Raw genomic sequence first — 16,295 nt, 5'->3', positions numbered from 1 at the left:
GGTCCCAGTCCGGCCCAGGGCCCTTTGCTGTCATCCTCTCTCCTGCCTTTCCCGTCTGTTTCTCACAATCGCGTAAAGCGTAATATGCCCCAAAAATGTCTTAAATAATGATAGGAATGATGGCCAACAGAATGAATATAAAACCCAGGTGGGTTTATTGTAGTGCTCAAACCTCCAGCTTTATATCTTTGAAACCAATGGTGCTGCTGGAGAGCAGTAGTCTCACTGGAGTTCTGTGTGCACTGACATATAATTAGGTACATATGAGTGTCTGTGACTGTGTGCATATATTGGTGGTGTAGTGTGCATAAAAGGGAGATTCCCATTATTTGCTCTTCAGAAGAATAGACTCGTATGCTCACCTTTGTAAATCTATTATAGGCACAATTGCCACATTGCAGCCGGAGGTGCAGCTGTACACACACGGCTACAGTGCTGCTCCTATTATAGTTATTCATCACCTACACTCACCTTACAGCAGTTGTTACTCAATGGGCACAATTTCACTGCCCTTAAAGTCTGAATCTTGAGTAGCCGAGCAGAAGTTGACCTGGATCTGAAGTTACCATCTGCCATGTGCCAGTGATATATGTGGTGGATAAATAACTATACCAACCAGGCACTCTGGTTGGTATCGGTCTGTCTTTGTTAATCCTGCATGGCTCTTTTCTGTTCTTTAATGTAACGTTACTGTAGCGACGGAGCCTCTCCCAGCTGTTAGCAGACTGTTGTGCTACCGGGCTAGCTAGCGAGCTGTACCCAGCATGCCGATCGGCAGTGTAATATTATAAATGTACAGCTATTAGTGTTACAAATTGTTTATGTGTCACAAACTGTTGTGTCGTGGTGTTTTGCCCTGTTAAAGAGCGTTAGTTGTCGGTTATTAATTGTTGTGTTATAACCATGATTAGAGGTCCCTCTCAATACAGTTAAGACAACTAGCTCCGACTGTAGCCTTCTTAGCGGCGAACAATATATTCTGCTGCCTGTTGAAGAGTTACAGCAGTTGTTTCGGCTATGCACCGGTATGACGGTGTGTGAAAAATTCATATCCTATGGGAAATTAGAACCGGTATACCGCCCAGCACTACCGTGTTGAATCTATGCCACAAAGTGTGCAGGCTGTTCTCGGGGCAAAGGGCCCTATCCAATGAAGACAGGTCGACCTAATATAGTGGCATATGAGTGTATGTACACCGTGTGTGTAAATGTTTTAAAAACACATTGAAATGTAGAGCTTTAAATATTTGCATGTAGGACTGATGCTTCGCAGGATTGATAATGCTGTGAGACTGACTGAATTGATGGTTGCATATTGTGGATAAGCGTGCTATTCCACTTTCAATATCCTGGTCAATGTTGTAGTCATCTCCTGTTGTTGCAGACAGCCTTGAGATTCAGAGTGTTTGCCACCAGAACCTTCCTCCACACTAAGTAATGGTCAGCCTTCACGCTCTCCCCCAGAGCAACCTGTTGCCTCTACAATGTTCTTATCGTCTTCGTGGAAGAGCTGTAACATGGGCAGATCAGATTAAACCTTGAGACACACACACACACTCTCAAACTCAAAACACGAGACGAGAGTACTTAAAACATCGGAAAACATGCAAAGCTTTGAAAATTATTCATATTTTGAAATCATTGGATAGCAAGAACTACTCATACACATGTTGATTTTAAGATCATGATGCCTTAATCTGAATGAATGTGGAGAATAAATGTCACCATAAATTGCTTTGCTTATCATTTTTTTTATTGCCATGTTTTGGCATAGCAGCCTATGTAGTGTGATAGATGATTTGAAAATGCTCTCACTCCGACAGCTGCCTCAGGCTCTTTGTACATGTCAAATTGTTGGTGCAACAATGTGACATCACCAACTGCATAATATTCTCACTGGCAGTTAAGAAAGCTTGATGAACTTGTACGAACAAGCATCACAAAAACAGTATAGAGTTTAGGATAAGAATAGAAAAACAAGGCCCATTCCATTTAATCATATAATGTCATGTTTTACTGCACTACATGGCTTTGTTAGCAAGACAAACCCAACATCCAAGGCAAGATATTTGTTTGAGAAGATTACAATAGATTACTCTTTCTTTGTGTTGACACCAATTTGAACCATTCATACACTGGGTTGGAGAAACACACCAGTAGGCTTCAGAATGCAATGTTTATTTGTTATGATTAACATGGCAGCATTGTTTGTTCAAGCGTTATTTTTTCTCCCTGCACATCATTGATAATACACATACAAAGGTGTAGATGAACCATAGTTTTAGCCAGGCCATGTCACTTTTTGTCTAGTAACTATGCTACTAGTTCTGCTCAGAACGTGGCTCGTGGTCCCGGCTGAGTCATCTGTACAGCACCCTCCTCCTGGACCTCGCCACTTCCAGGGGTCGTGAACTTAGTGCTTCCTTTGTCTTTTCTTCCTGCTTGGAGTGATGGAGCCCGGTGTGACTGTTGACTGACTTTTGTGCCATGTCATCCCCATTGATATTCATTCAACCGATGTGTTTATGATTAAATTATTTACTAGAGCGTTGTGTAAAAATACTGTAATAGTAAAAGTCCTGCATTCAAAATGTTACTTAAGTAAAATAACAAAGTTATGAGCATCAAAATATACTTAAAATGCCCAAAAATAAATACTCATCATGCAAAATGGCCAATTGATATTTAGGGTAGGCCGATGCCATTGGAATATAATTATTGAAGCATTAATGTGTTTGTCACTTTAATGTTGCAGCTGGTAAAGATGGAGCTCATTTGAACTACTTTATTTAGGCTATATACTACTGAATACATCCTTATAATGTCTAAGTTATTGAATCTGCAATGTAGCCTAACTAGTCACTAATATTGTCAAATAATTGTAGTGAAGTTCAAGGTACAATGTTTCCCTCTGAGTGGACTCAATGTATGAAGTTACATAAAATGGAACTACTCAAGTAAAGGACAAGTACCTCAAAATTGTACTTAAGTGCAGTACTTTAGTAACCTAGATGTACTTAGTTACATTCTACCACTGCAAGAACACTAAACAGTTAATGAGCACAAAGTTCTATCTAGCCTCCTGGACTCCTTTAGCGGGTCTGAGGTCCCCTACCAAAGTATCTCAAAATCCTTTGGGGAAGACTGAGACTATAGTGAACTTGCACCCCCACCCACATCCCATGTGCCAGCTTGTGTAGATTATCTGCTCATTCATAGCCAGTCCTAACTCAATCACTGCCTTCCACCAGAACCATAACAAATGACAGCAGGGGAAATTACAGTCATTTGTCTCCGTCTACCCACATCATGTTGGCCCTCCCTTTCTGTCTTCTAAACCAGGACACCTGTACAATCTTCATCCTCTTACTACTCCTCCTCATTTAGCGCTTTCTCTGTACCAGGAAAGATCCTACCATATGTCTCTAGTATGTAAGCTGACAATTTCCCCCAATCACAGTTAAGATTGTATGGGTTTCCATACACCGCTGATCACCAGCATATGACGCACGAATGTCTTGCTACTGTAAATAAGCTGTCCTTTGATAGAGGACCTGTCGGGTGTAAAACAGGTCACCTCCACATCACAACAGGTGTGTTGGGGGATATATGACTTGGACTGTGTGCGGTGGCTGTTATTAAGGCAGCTGGGAGTGGGGGTTTAATTGCAGCTCTTTCTTCTACCACAGAATTGCTGCTTTCAGTTTGAGTCAAAATGCTGGAGGCAGATGTCAGTGTTGCACTTGAGGCATTTGTCAACTCAAGCTTTCTTTTCATTCTTATTATTTTGCATCTGGGCAAAACAGATTTGCTTGTTTGTTTGTCGACCTTTAACATGAAGAAATTCATAAAGACATACGGTATGTCTATGAAGTTAAAGCAACTTGTTCTGGTTAAGCTATTATATTATACTAAAATAATAACCTTGAAACGTGTAAATAATGGAACTGTGTGTGTGCCTTCCTCTTTCTGTCAGAATACTTTTTTCTTTGTTAATCTGTGTTCCTTTTACTAAAATTTTCATTGTGTTGAGCCAAAGTGTTAATGGACATTCATTGTGGTTGATGCATTGCTTACCCACTTTTGTTACCAAACATCTCAAACAAGTAAATCGTTTATATTCATTAATAAAACCAAAATCATTAATAATCCAAAATTTAAAAAAAATGAGGAAAACCCTTCACCAGTACACCATGCTTTATTCACCAACTTCTTATGACAACCTATAGATTACCATAGATACAAAGTTTACAAAACATTACCATGATCTTTTTAGAAAATGTTTTTTGAAAAATGCAATATTTACACCTAGTGGATACAAAACTGTACAATTGGATGATAGAAGATCATAACTACCAAGCAAACAATGTTACAACCACCCTTTCAAAACACAGTATGCTCAGATCTCTGCCCCCGGCTCCTCCAGTCCACATGTCGAAATGACCTTGGGCAAGGTGTGTGTGTGTGTGTGTGTGTGTGTGTGTGTGTGTGTGTGTGTGTGTGTGTGTGTGTGTGTGTGTGTGTGTGTGTGTGTGTGTGTGTGTGTGTGTGTGTGTGTGTGTGTGTACAGTGCTTTAAGTGATCGGAAGACTAGAAAGGCACTATACAAATTTACTATTCACCAAATCCTCCAGTTCTTAATATCTATAATATACCATAAATGTGAATAAAGTTAGAAACATTAGGATAAATAAGTGCTGCTTTGTACTGAAAAAGGGAGAGTTAACCTCTTGCTTTTGATAATTCATGTTCTTGCACACCACAATCCTATCACTACATCAAGTAGAAGAGTTATGAACTTGGCCTATGACCTTTAAATGAATTCCAGTCTTCATCGTAACTTTTCTCTTGTTACATGTATGCATCAGACGGAGGTTATCAAGGGGCCGTGTGGCAGCGTCGGGATGACGTTCAGGCACGTTCCTGCCAGTGAGGGGGATGCGGTGCATGTCAGCATTGAGACGGTGACGCCCAACTCTCCTGCTGCCTTGGCAGACCTGCAGAGGGGTGATCGTCTCATCGCCATAGGAGGTTTGAAATGTTTGGTAATTGTTAGTCAGCAAAACATTTTCGAAAATGTCTGTTCTTCACACTACTGATGGAAACCTTTTTTTTTCCTGTTCTTGAACATTTGACAGGTGTCAAAGTAACATCCTCGGTTCAAGTGCCCAAACTGCTGAAGCAGGCTGGAGAGCGGGTGGTGGTACTTTATGAGAGATCTGTTCGTCACCAGACTCCCTCCTCTTATGGAAGCCTTGGGACTCTTCAGGAGGGATTTGGGCAGCTGGAGGAAACTGGTTTTATTTCGCAGCCAGGGGGTTTTGAGGAAGACCCAGCCCCCATCACCACCCTTTCTGACATATCCGACAGCAAAGACATGGACTCTGAGTTTGAAGAGTTGATTGTAGACTCCAAACTTAGCCAGACTGGTGGCCCTAACAGCAGCACCACAAATACCAGTGATACTAAGGAGGATTCCTTACTTACAGTAAACCAAAGCCCCAAAAGGACTGTGGCCAACCTGGCCTCGAAGCCCCTTGGTACCATATCACCCATCCTTAACCGCAAGTTGAACCTGGTGGGTCTCCAGTCACCACTAAAGCCCCAGCCCAAAGAATCACCAAAGCCCTCACCACATAAATCCCATAGTGATCCAATGGAGGGTCTGCAACGCCCCACTGTCCCTCCCCCACCTCCTCCTTCTCGCCCCCCAGTGCCGCCAAGACCTCAGATACGGTTGACATCAGCCTCCTCAGAAACCAGTATTTTGGAAGGCATTGATTCTTTTACAACTACTAATGTCCCTGTTGTTCCTACTATGACTAACACCATCAGCACTACTGAAAAATCTCCAGAAAAATCTCCTCTGACTGGAGCCAATGAAGATAAGATCAGCACGGAGAGGATATGTGTCAAACAGGCTGAGGCAAAGCAGTCTACCAGGCCGGCAGAGTCCAGTGATGAGCTGCCAGTCCCTTCCACTGTGACCAGCAGCAACAAAGCTGATCATGCAAAGGACAAAGCATCAGAGAGCTCCTGCAGCACACGGGACAGTCTAGAGGACCATTCCCTCTGGGAATCCCCAGAAACCATGTTTCGTAACCAGACAGCACGCTGGCCTAAGGCCTCTGTCCTGTTTGAGGTAGAGGGCAACCATAAGTACCTTAATGTAGCTCTGTGGTGCAAAGATCCCTTTAAGCTGGGCAGTTTGTTGTGCCTGGGTCATGTCAGCCTCCAGCTGGAGCATATAGCCCTGGAATGTATGGCCACATCTTCAGCTGAGTACCAGAGCACCTTCAGGTTGGGGCCTCCAGAGCCCAGAGCTAATGTCAGTCGCACTGCGCTACGGAGCCTCAGCAGCCACAAGGGCTTCAATGAGAAGTTGTGTTATGGAGATGTTACTCTGAACTTCTGTTACGCAGCTGAGGGTGACTTTGAGTATCCAGGAGGGCTGGCAGAAAGGGAGCGAGAGGGGAGTCTCCAGGATGAGGATCTAAGGGAGAGGGAGCATATCCCCACTGCACAGCGCGATGACTTGGCCTACAGCGCCATGCACTTGGCGGAGCTTCGTCACAACTTCCAGGACACCCAGTTCCAGAACCCCACGTGGTGTGAATACTGCAAGAAGAAGGTTTGGACCAAGGCAGCCTCTCAGTGTATGATCTGCGCCTACGTTTGCCACAAGAAATGCCAGGACAAGTGCCTCGCTGAAAATCCCTTCTGTGTGGCAGCAACTGAACGTCGCGGAGCTGACCCTGAAGCCAAATCCACCATTAACCGGGCCACCACTGGCCTCACGCGTCATATTATCAACACCAGCTCCCGCCTGCTTAACCTCCGCCAGGTGCCCAAGACTCGGCTAGTTGAGCAGGTGGCTGATGTGGTGCCTGGAGCGGTGGAGCCCTCACCTAAGCATACGCCTAACACTTCAGACAATGAGAGCAGCGATACTGAGACCTACACGAGTGGCGCCAGCCCCTCAAAGCAGCCTGTTGGCAGTGGTGGCAGTAATAAACTTGTACGCAAGGAAGGTGGGTTAGATGACAGTGTGTTCATTGCGGTGAAGGAGATAGGCCGCGACCTGTACCGGGGGCTGCCCACAGATGAGCGCTCTCAGAAGCTTGAGTTGATGCTGGACAAGCTGCAGCAGGAAATTGACCAGGAGCTGGAGCACAATAACGCCCTGCTGCTGGAGGAGAGGGAGGCCACAGATGCCCGGCGCAAGGCCCTAATTAGTACTGCCCTGGCCAAGTCTGGGGAGAGACTCCAGGCCCTCACACTGCTAATGATCCACTACCGAGCAGGAATTGAGGACCTGGAGTCAGTGGAGAGCACCTCTCCTTCAGAGCAGCAAGGCTTTAAAGGCAAAGCAGAAGGCCTGGAGGAAGAGGCCCTGATGGGGACAGAGGTCTATGACAGTGACATATGCAGCCCCGTGGAGGTGCAACTGCTGGATGACATTACGGAGGAGCAGATCTGTGTGGAGGCACTCCACTAAATAGACTAGAAAGGAGAAAGAAGAGGAAACGTGGACTTGGGACTCGTGCCTCCAAATTACATTGTGTCCAGTTTGTTTATGGGGATTAGGGAATTTCAGCAGTCCATTTGAAATATTGGGTATGTTGGGGTCCGGTGTTTGATTCACACGTTTTTTATTTTCATGAGAAAAAGACAGGCTGGGTAAAGGAATTCCCTCCCTAAAGATTCATGTTATTGGTGTCTTGATTTGCACAATATGATGCTATTTCCATGCTCTTGGTTTTTTAACGGAAGCTTAAGAGCTCCATTATTATCTGCCCTCAGTAGTGCTGCATGCGTGTCCTCCAGTTTTGTTTTTCTGCAGCTTCAAAATGTCATTGTAAGCAATGGATTCAGTTTGCTTTCTTGTCTAACTGCTTTGACATAAGGACTTAAGAAAATGTACACATTTCTGTGGTCTACTCGTCTGAATCATCTTAACTTTGGGGAAGGAAAATAATTGTTCAATATTTGTTTCCTGTGAGTAACAAACTGATATGAAGGTGAAATATTTGAGTAAATAACAGTGAATACTACCGGGGAAAAGCAGGTTTAGACATCCACCTTAGTGGAACGGGACCTTATGTTTTATTAAGCAAGCTGTCATACATATTTTTAGTTTTGCGTGTTGTTTTTTACAGTAATATATTTGAATTCTCCCTGCTCACTAACCTCTTTGGGATTCCAGCAGCTGCATAGTCATTAGTGGAGTGAGTCTTCTATATGGTTTGACTCTTTCTTTTGGTGTATTTGTTTCTATTGGTAAGGCCAACATGTTTTACATCTTACCCATGTCTTGTCTTTTCCCTCGGAGGGGTTAAGGAGGTAATTGTCCTGCGTTGTAATTAATCCATTTCTTAACCATTTCTGTTATGTCTCGCTAAGTCGCATCTTTTACACCCCATCAACTTCTGAAACTCAATCAAAACTTCATGGGGGTAATGTGAGAAATACATATTTGATACATAATTGACTTTTTTGATTAATCTCTGAATGAATGTTACCCAGGAGCTCTCAAGATGTAAAAACTCTCCCAACATGTATTTAAATTGGTTTAGTGCGTGTGTGTTTTTTTTTTTGTATGAAGATGATAATTTTCATGCTTCAAGAAGCTATGATGTAATTTAGTGCAGATTATTTGCCTTCATGAGTTGTTTTCATGCCCAAATGAATGTATGTTCAGCTGTTTCTGTGTTTTGTGTATATACAGTTGTTGGGCACTGCCTTCCCCCATTTCCTTGCTAACCATCAAGAATGAATGTAGCCTGTGTCAGTGTTTCTATCAGGACCAGCTCCAGCTCCACAATGCTCTGCTGTTCATTTATCGGTTACACCTTCAGAGACCCGATGGTAAGAATCGTTCAGGAGGGAAGAGCTTACTCTTGCATATCTTTGAAAAAAATCTACCCTGGAACATTGAACATTTTCAAAAACAATTTGGAGGTGATGTCCTTTCTTTTTGTTTACATGACATATTTCCAACACATGTACAAATGAGTTTGTTTTGAGTACATGTTAAGATAGTACCAGTACCGGGGGTTGGGAAAGGACTGCATTAGGGCTAAGACTACGGTTTTCTTGAGATACCAGAGGGTAGATTTCTCCATAACTGTAAGGAGACTCCAAATGGACTTATCCAAGCTAATGCAACAAGAGAAGTCATCTGTAAGAAGCAGCCGCACAGTCCCTGTTCTTTTCTGTGTAAGAGATATGTTGCCCATGTGGACATTGGCTTGCTGGCTGCTATACTTGTCAATCTCTGTCCCTGTATATCCAGATTTTTGTGCAATATTTTTGTAGGAGATGAAGCTGATAATCAGGAATGAATCCCCATGTCTGTGACTCCTCTGCCGTTTTCTTTAAACACATGTGTGTGCCCACCAGTCTGGTAGTGTAACCTGAGGGGGACCAATGAGAACCCGAGAGGAGGCGTTCGCTCCGTAAACCCCTCCTTTGGCCTGATAGGCGCTGCTTTTGCTGCTGCATCTGTTACAATGTGCTCTTCCACCACGGCTTTCAGCAGGTTGAGATGGTGTTTGTTCCTCATTGTGTATGTGAGGGATGTGGCACACAGTTTTCAAAAGGCTCATGTGATGAAGCTTTATTGTACATAACCTAAATAAACAAGCTCAAATGAAGTCCCATCACTCTGTTTTGTGGTTTGATCTGCTCACACAGAAGAACTTTGAAGGCACAGTCTGTGATCCAAATGTAACCAAGAACCACCTCGGCCACAATAACCCAAACAAGACGTGAACCTTCTATTACATCCAGATGAAATGAGATCTTTAAACACGGGGACTAACACTAGACAACCACTGGATCTAAGTTAGAGCTTTATTTACATAAAAGCAACACACGAGGGCAAACCAACTTTCAATTAATATTCGCTTTCATTCTTGTGTGTACAGTATGATCACACATTTACTCAGTTGGTTAAGGATTTAGCACTGTACTGTAACTCCCATGTACACTTACTTATTGGTATGTGTACAACCTCAGTCTGCGTTCATCTGAATTTAGATTTGTTTTGTTTGTGTAATTGGGGCAACAATGAGCAACACGTTCTTTAGTATCTACATAGTACACATTTAATGAACAAAGCTATATTTTTCAGGTGTTACCAGGTGTTCAGACTGAACAGCACTGCGTTAAAAAAAACTGCAAGGGTTGACGGTATTAAATCTGGTATATCACCAGCTATGACCTTTCAGAATGAGTCGTGTGTGAAATTAGGACAGAGATTAACACTAACAGCCTTTTGTGAACTTCTAATCTTTGTTTACCATGGTATCAGTATATTTGATTATGTCAACATTTCATTTTAAAGCGACATTAAGTAGAAATGTCACTCAGCACATTCGAGGATCCATCACCTGTCTCTTTAGATGCGATGTCCTGTCTCCCTACACTGCAGTCCATCTACTGATACCTCCACTGTTGGCCTTGAAGACGATGTCGCCATGTGCACTCCTACACAAGAAACTGAGGAAAGTGTCTTGCTTTTTCTTTACATATTTTGAGTACATTGCATCAGAATTACGTGATATTTCCCTTCATGGCAATGACATTTTGTTAGAACCAGTTGTTTGGGTTCTGAGTGAAGAGGGAACAGAGGGAAGGTATAGTGTGACGATCTGCAAAGTAATTGAAGCCCAGTGTTGAGATGGACAGGCTGATTACAGTGTGTCTGCTCTCACATTTCCCCATCACGGCAACTCATTGTCCTGTCTTCCACCACCCAGCGCAGGCAATCATCAGCATTTCTGTTACCAAACTGAATAGCATTTAGGTTCTTAGCATTTTCATATTTCCATGGGTACCTGTACATGTTACTCCTGTTCACAAACAGTCTTGTCAATAATAGAAAAAAAGCATTTAGATTAACACCAAACGTGGACTGAATGCTCAGTGTTTTCAACGCACCAAAACGCAACGGTGCTGAAAATCCATCTGTCTCTATATTTTTTCATTTCATGTCATTTTTGAGGAGAAAACTGCTTTTTTAGAGTATACCACATTTAATAGAGGATATGGGGTTCCCACATGTAACAAAAAGAAAAAAAGATAACATCCAGCCAACGGAATACATGTAGGAAATCTCACATACAGACATGTGCACACATATGTATGTTTGTGAATATTTGCAATAGATGTTGGGTGAACAAAACTACACAACATTTGAATATCCACACAATACTCAGCAGGTTGATGAGAAGAGATGGTGTGTTCGTCCCAGCTCAGACCAGCGAGTTGACGTCCACATTCATGGATGAACTGCTCCAGTTGGTGTTTTTATAATCATGATGCTATTTTACCAACACAGTCAAGTAGTTTTCACAACCCATCAGCAAGTTTATGAGGAAATCAAAAAATACCACATGTGACAAAACAGTGAAACATTAGTATATTATAAACATCAAATACATTACAGGAGCCTTCTTTAAACTATAAGAATAAATCAGTTCCTAGTGTAGAATCTTCCAAATATTTGGAATCTGATAACCTTTCATAAATATTTTTTTTAAATGTATGAAAGGTAATCGGGGGGGGGGGGGGGGGGGAATGATCTCATGGATTGAGTTGAATCTCAGGGGGCGGAGCCAAATAAACAATTTTAAAAAAATGTGGCCAAAATAAAGCAACATTTTCTATAATTGACAAACATTAAAACGGCATAGCTGTTTTACACTCAATCATGACCAAAGCAGTTAACATACAGTACAAGACAGTGATGCTACTAGGGCACCTTGTTAGCTGAATGATTATTAATAATTATCTTAAAATGTTCACAATGTTTTACCAGTGCAGCATAGAAGCCTCTGCTTCCTCTGTTGTGTTCAGTCTCATGTTCTAAAGATTGTTGGCTCTGTCCACTGACGTTAAACCACTGAGATTATTTAAAGACATTTCAAAACAGGAACACTGAATACCCTTTTGCTGCCCATTTGAGAGTCAAGCACTTCGTTGTCCAGTTATTCAGGAGTTTCATTAATGATTGTACAATAACTGCAACAACAATTTAAGGCATGGTAAACACATATTGTGTAAATACTTCAGAAATAGATGCTGATTGATATACTGCCTTTTTATATCCTTCGACGAGTATCAGTATTTCTCTGTTAACAGTGGTGTTAACAGAGAAAATGATTGGTGAACAGAGTCAGTGTTGTCATTTATTTTCCCAAATCCATTGTAGAAAAGTGATTATTTGACTGAAGGACATGATCAACACCTTTGGCCTTGAAAATGTTTCATCTCTGAGAATAAGAGGCAACCAGTGGCATCAGCTGTGTTAAACCGAACTATAAGGCGGATATTGGTATTTTAGTAAACATCAGGTCTCAGTGTTATCAGAAAACAAATTATTGAACAAATGGTCATGATTGTCTGAAAAAAAAAAGAAAACTTAATATAAATGATTCCAGTGTGACATTTTGAAATGACCAACAATACGGTAGATTATTAGAGGGATTAGAGGACTAGATCTCAGTGTCTTGACACTGTTTGAGAGGCTTTTTATTCTTGGTAGGATTGGTAAATGTCAGAATATTGAATATAAACACAATATTCCCTGATGGTACCTTTACTTAAAGGAATAGTTGATCAATCTTTTCCTCTAACTCTCAGCAAGAAAGCAAATAACTGTGTTCCCCAAGATGTCAAACTATTCCTTTAATGCATATTGGTGAAAGCCAATGTGAATGGAATACAATATATACTGGTAAAGCAGAACTACCTCAATAAATACACTACAAAACACTTGGCACACGAGGCAGCGAACTTTTTCCACAGCTGACATTTGGACTAGTCATAGCAGAGGAAACAAGTCCGTAATAACATTAATGATGGCTTAGGGCAAAAACACACAGGAAGCGACAACGTTGTCAAGAAACGCTGACACCTCCCCCACGCAGCAGCCAGTGGGTAGATCCGTCGAGCTGTCAATCAAAATGCTGCTGCTTCCACTGTTGTCAGGTGACGAGGAGACATACAGCACTGCTGGCAACAATTAAGCAAAGCTAAAGTATCAGCAAACTGGAGAGAGACCTCAACACTAACAGCAGCAATGACCACTGATATGTTCATCATATCACTGTCACAGGAGAGAGTTCCCACCTGCTTCAACACAGACACTATCGTCCCTCTACCTAAAAAGTCTGCAGTGTCCAGTCTAGATGATTATCGCCCTGAACTGATGAACTGGTAAACTTAGCACTCTGGACTTTCTCACAAACAGACCCCAAGCAGTTTGTATCAGCAGCCAAACCTCCTCCACTCTAGTGTTCAGCACCTGAGCCCCCCAGGGCTGTGTACTCAGGCCCCTCCTGTTCACGCTGTACACCCACCACTGCTAGCCCAGACATGAAGAGAACTCTGTTGGGAAGTTTGCAGATGCCACCACCGTCATCGACCGGATTAGAAACAAAAATGAGACTTCAAATAGAGACTAAATCAACAACCTTGCAGAGTGAGGCTCAGAGAACAACCTGGTTCTCAACATCGGTAAAACCAAGGAGCTGATTGTTGATTTTAGAAAAAAAGAGGCAAAGACACTTGCCCCTGTCTACATCAATGCTGAGGTGGAGCAAGGGAACAATTTTAGGTTCCAGGAAATCGGGTAATTAAAACACCATTGGTACCCATTTGCTGAGCATCAGTGATATTGGTGAGAAGAGGTGCCTGCGAGGAGCCAAAGGATATTAAAAGACAAAACCCACCCAGCCACAGCCTATTCACCTGCTGCCATCTGAAAAAGTGATACAGAAGTATCAGCTGCGGTACCACCAGACTAAAGAGCAGCTTCTTCCCTCAGGCTGTGCCACTCAACTCATCCTCATCATCCACAACGTAAAAAAATTGACTCCCAGCAATACATGTTAAACATGTTTCTAGATTGCACTTGCACAGAGACTCCTTCTTATATGTAACTATTATATTCTGTTATTTTGTTATGCTGGATTTGTACATTTGCGCACAACGTTTTACTCTAACCTGATTGCCACTATAAAACAAAGTTTTCTATTTGTAGTCTAACTTGCACTGTACTTTACATATTATTTCTGTGTGCCTCGTCTGCCAAGCGTCAGCTTCCCAGCCTTGGTTGCCTTCATCTCTATCCTGTACTTTGTCAAAAAAGAAAAGGGTCTACTGTTAACAGCTATCTATGTATTTATCTCTGTAAAAATAATATATATATATATATATATATATATATAAGCGTGCATGCAGAAGGACAGAATAAAAGTGTATTATGCTTCAGAAGAAAACCCCACATTAGTAATGTCACAGTGTGTGTTTTTCTTTTGACAGCTGATCAACATACCTGCAAGGACATCAGTGATTAACATGTGGCCCAGAATTTGGATCAACAGACACCAGTGCATCGGCAGCTTTCTTCCCAATGGCCACAGCCTCATTTAAAACCACAAATGCAAAATGAAGGCAAATGATTTGGTTCAAGTTCAGTTTTGGTGAACTTTGACACTTAAGCTTCTTTGACCAATTAGCAAACAGTCTTGACGGTGCTGACCAATGAGGGAATGGAGAGCTGGAGAGTCCAAACCAGAAAGGCTATCATATTTACTGTGACGCACCATCTACCTTTATACAACCCTGCTCTTCTGGAGAATGAATCTCTTCGTAATGAGACCTGCTTTACAGACAGCTACGAGACACAAGTTATCTTATTAATGAATGAATACATTTGAAGATAATGCTGTGTTGGATGCGTGTCTGTCTAGGAAGTGGCACATTATTTAAATACATGCATGACTAGCAATGAGAGGCCTACAGCAAAGATCAAGTAACTGTGTAAGATTGTTTATTAAATTAGCCACTTTTTATCAGCCAGACTATATTAGGTGTGATAATGCTAGGTCCATGCTGTAATGCTAAATTGTGAAAGCATGATTATGGTGTGAATCTTGTTGCTTCCAGAGAGTCTGTTATGTTTTGATACTTTTCAAGGACACAGGGCATATGGCTTCTATCTATTTCTTAATTCAAATAATGGCTTGTCCCAAATAGCTGTGAGTGTGGCTAGTGTGAACAATTACAGGCTGGGTTTTTCTTTTTTAACAGAAATACTTTTACTAATACTTTTACCAGTTAATTACTCTTTCAATTTTTTTCAACATCAATTTAAAGCTATTGTCAATTAACTTGACACTTCACATTGTTCACGTGACAGTAAAAGGAAGGCTGGATGGCTTTGAACGTGAACACTCTGCAGAAAGTGTTTCATTCTCTTAATATCAATTCAGAAAATGTCAAACTGTAATCAATCAGACTACAATCAATGAGTGAATATCACAACCAGGTCTCACTCTGACTCGTCAAATACCGCCACTCGGTCAGTGGCCGTCAGCGTCTGTTACCAACACACGAGACACTCTTTACTCGGCATCAAGTACTCGGTTTAGACGTCCTGATTTGTTCAACGAATAGAATTAAGTTTTGAAATAAATGTGCACTTCAAGCTATGCAATGTTAAACTTGCGTATCATAGAACATCTAGTTCATTGATCCAGATAACAGGTAACGCTAGCAGTGTTAGCATGCAGTTATGATGCCACCAGGTCAGAGAAGAATAGCCAGCTTATCACAAAAAAAGCTACCATCGCGGCGAACAACAGCTGTAAGGCTGTACCGAATAGTTCAAAGCTTCATTCATAACATTGACATTCAAATTATTTTGAAGAATTTACAGAAACAATGATCCACTTCCCACCTTCTCTCTCTGTCTCACACAGCGAGTGATGCGACGCTCAGTCCTCATCTCTAGAATTAATCATTTCGAACAACTGTTGGCTCCACAGCTTTTCACACACAAAGCGAGGCGCAGTCTAACAATCTAACGGAACCATAAATTGTATAACCACAATAAATTAAAAAAAATCAGATTTTTACCATTTTATGGGGTGATGGCGTCATAAAATATGAAGACAGACATTTAAATCTTCATTCGAAAACCTCAATAGAAGCATTAAAGGTAAAAACTTAAAATGCCCGTCCCTGAGACGTCACAGACTTTCAATGGACTTCAATGTAAAGCTATCTGAATCATTATTAGACGAACCAAGGACTTTCCCTCAGGAGGCCACTTTTTGTGTCCTGTGTGGAAACTAAGGTAACGTTGACTTATTTTACTATGGGTTTGTTAGGTAACTTATGTACTTTACTAACACCAGTTACGTTACAAACGGTTATTTTACATCACAAACGTACTTATTTAACACAAACTATGATCTTTTTCTGAACCTAACCGAGAAATT

The 16,295-nt window shown here is 41.7% G+C and overlaps 1 protein-coding gene across 1 annotated transcript in view; it reads left to right on the top strand.

Moving 5' to 3' along the window:
• pdzd8 (PDZ domain containing 8) overlaps positions 1-9,656 on the top strand; it is a 49,630-nt gene extending 39,974 nt beyond the window's left edge. Inside the window, exons 4-5 of the mRNA XM_076076703.1 lie at positions 4,869-5,031; positions 5,139-9,656. Of these exons, the coding sequence (XP_075932818.1) occupies positions 4,869-5,031; positions 5,139-7,498 (2,523 nt within the window). The 3' untranslated portion in view covers positions 7,499-9,656. The remainder of the gene's footprint in view (positions 1-4,868; positions 5,032-5,138) is intronic.
• The last annotated feature ends 6,639 nt before the right edge of the window (positions 9,657-16,295 follow it).

Source organism: Anarhichas minor, unplaced genomic scaffold, assembly GCF_050575085.1.
Source record: "Anarhichas minor isolate MPS153535 unplaced genomic scaffold, ASM5057508v1 ptg000058l, whole genome shotgun sequence".
Taxonomy (NCBI): Eukaryota; Metazoa; Chordata; class Actinopteri; order Perciformes; family Anarhichadidae; genus Anarhichas; species Anarhichas minor.
The sequence above is the reverse complement of the archived record's forward strand: the minus strand, read 5'-3'. Positions and strand labels throughout refer to the sequence as shown.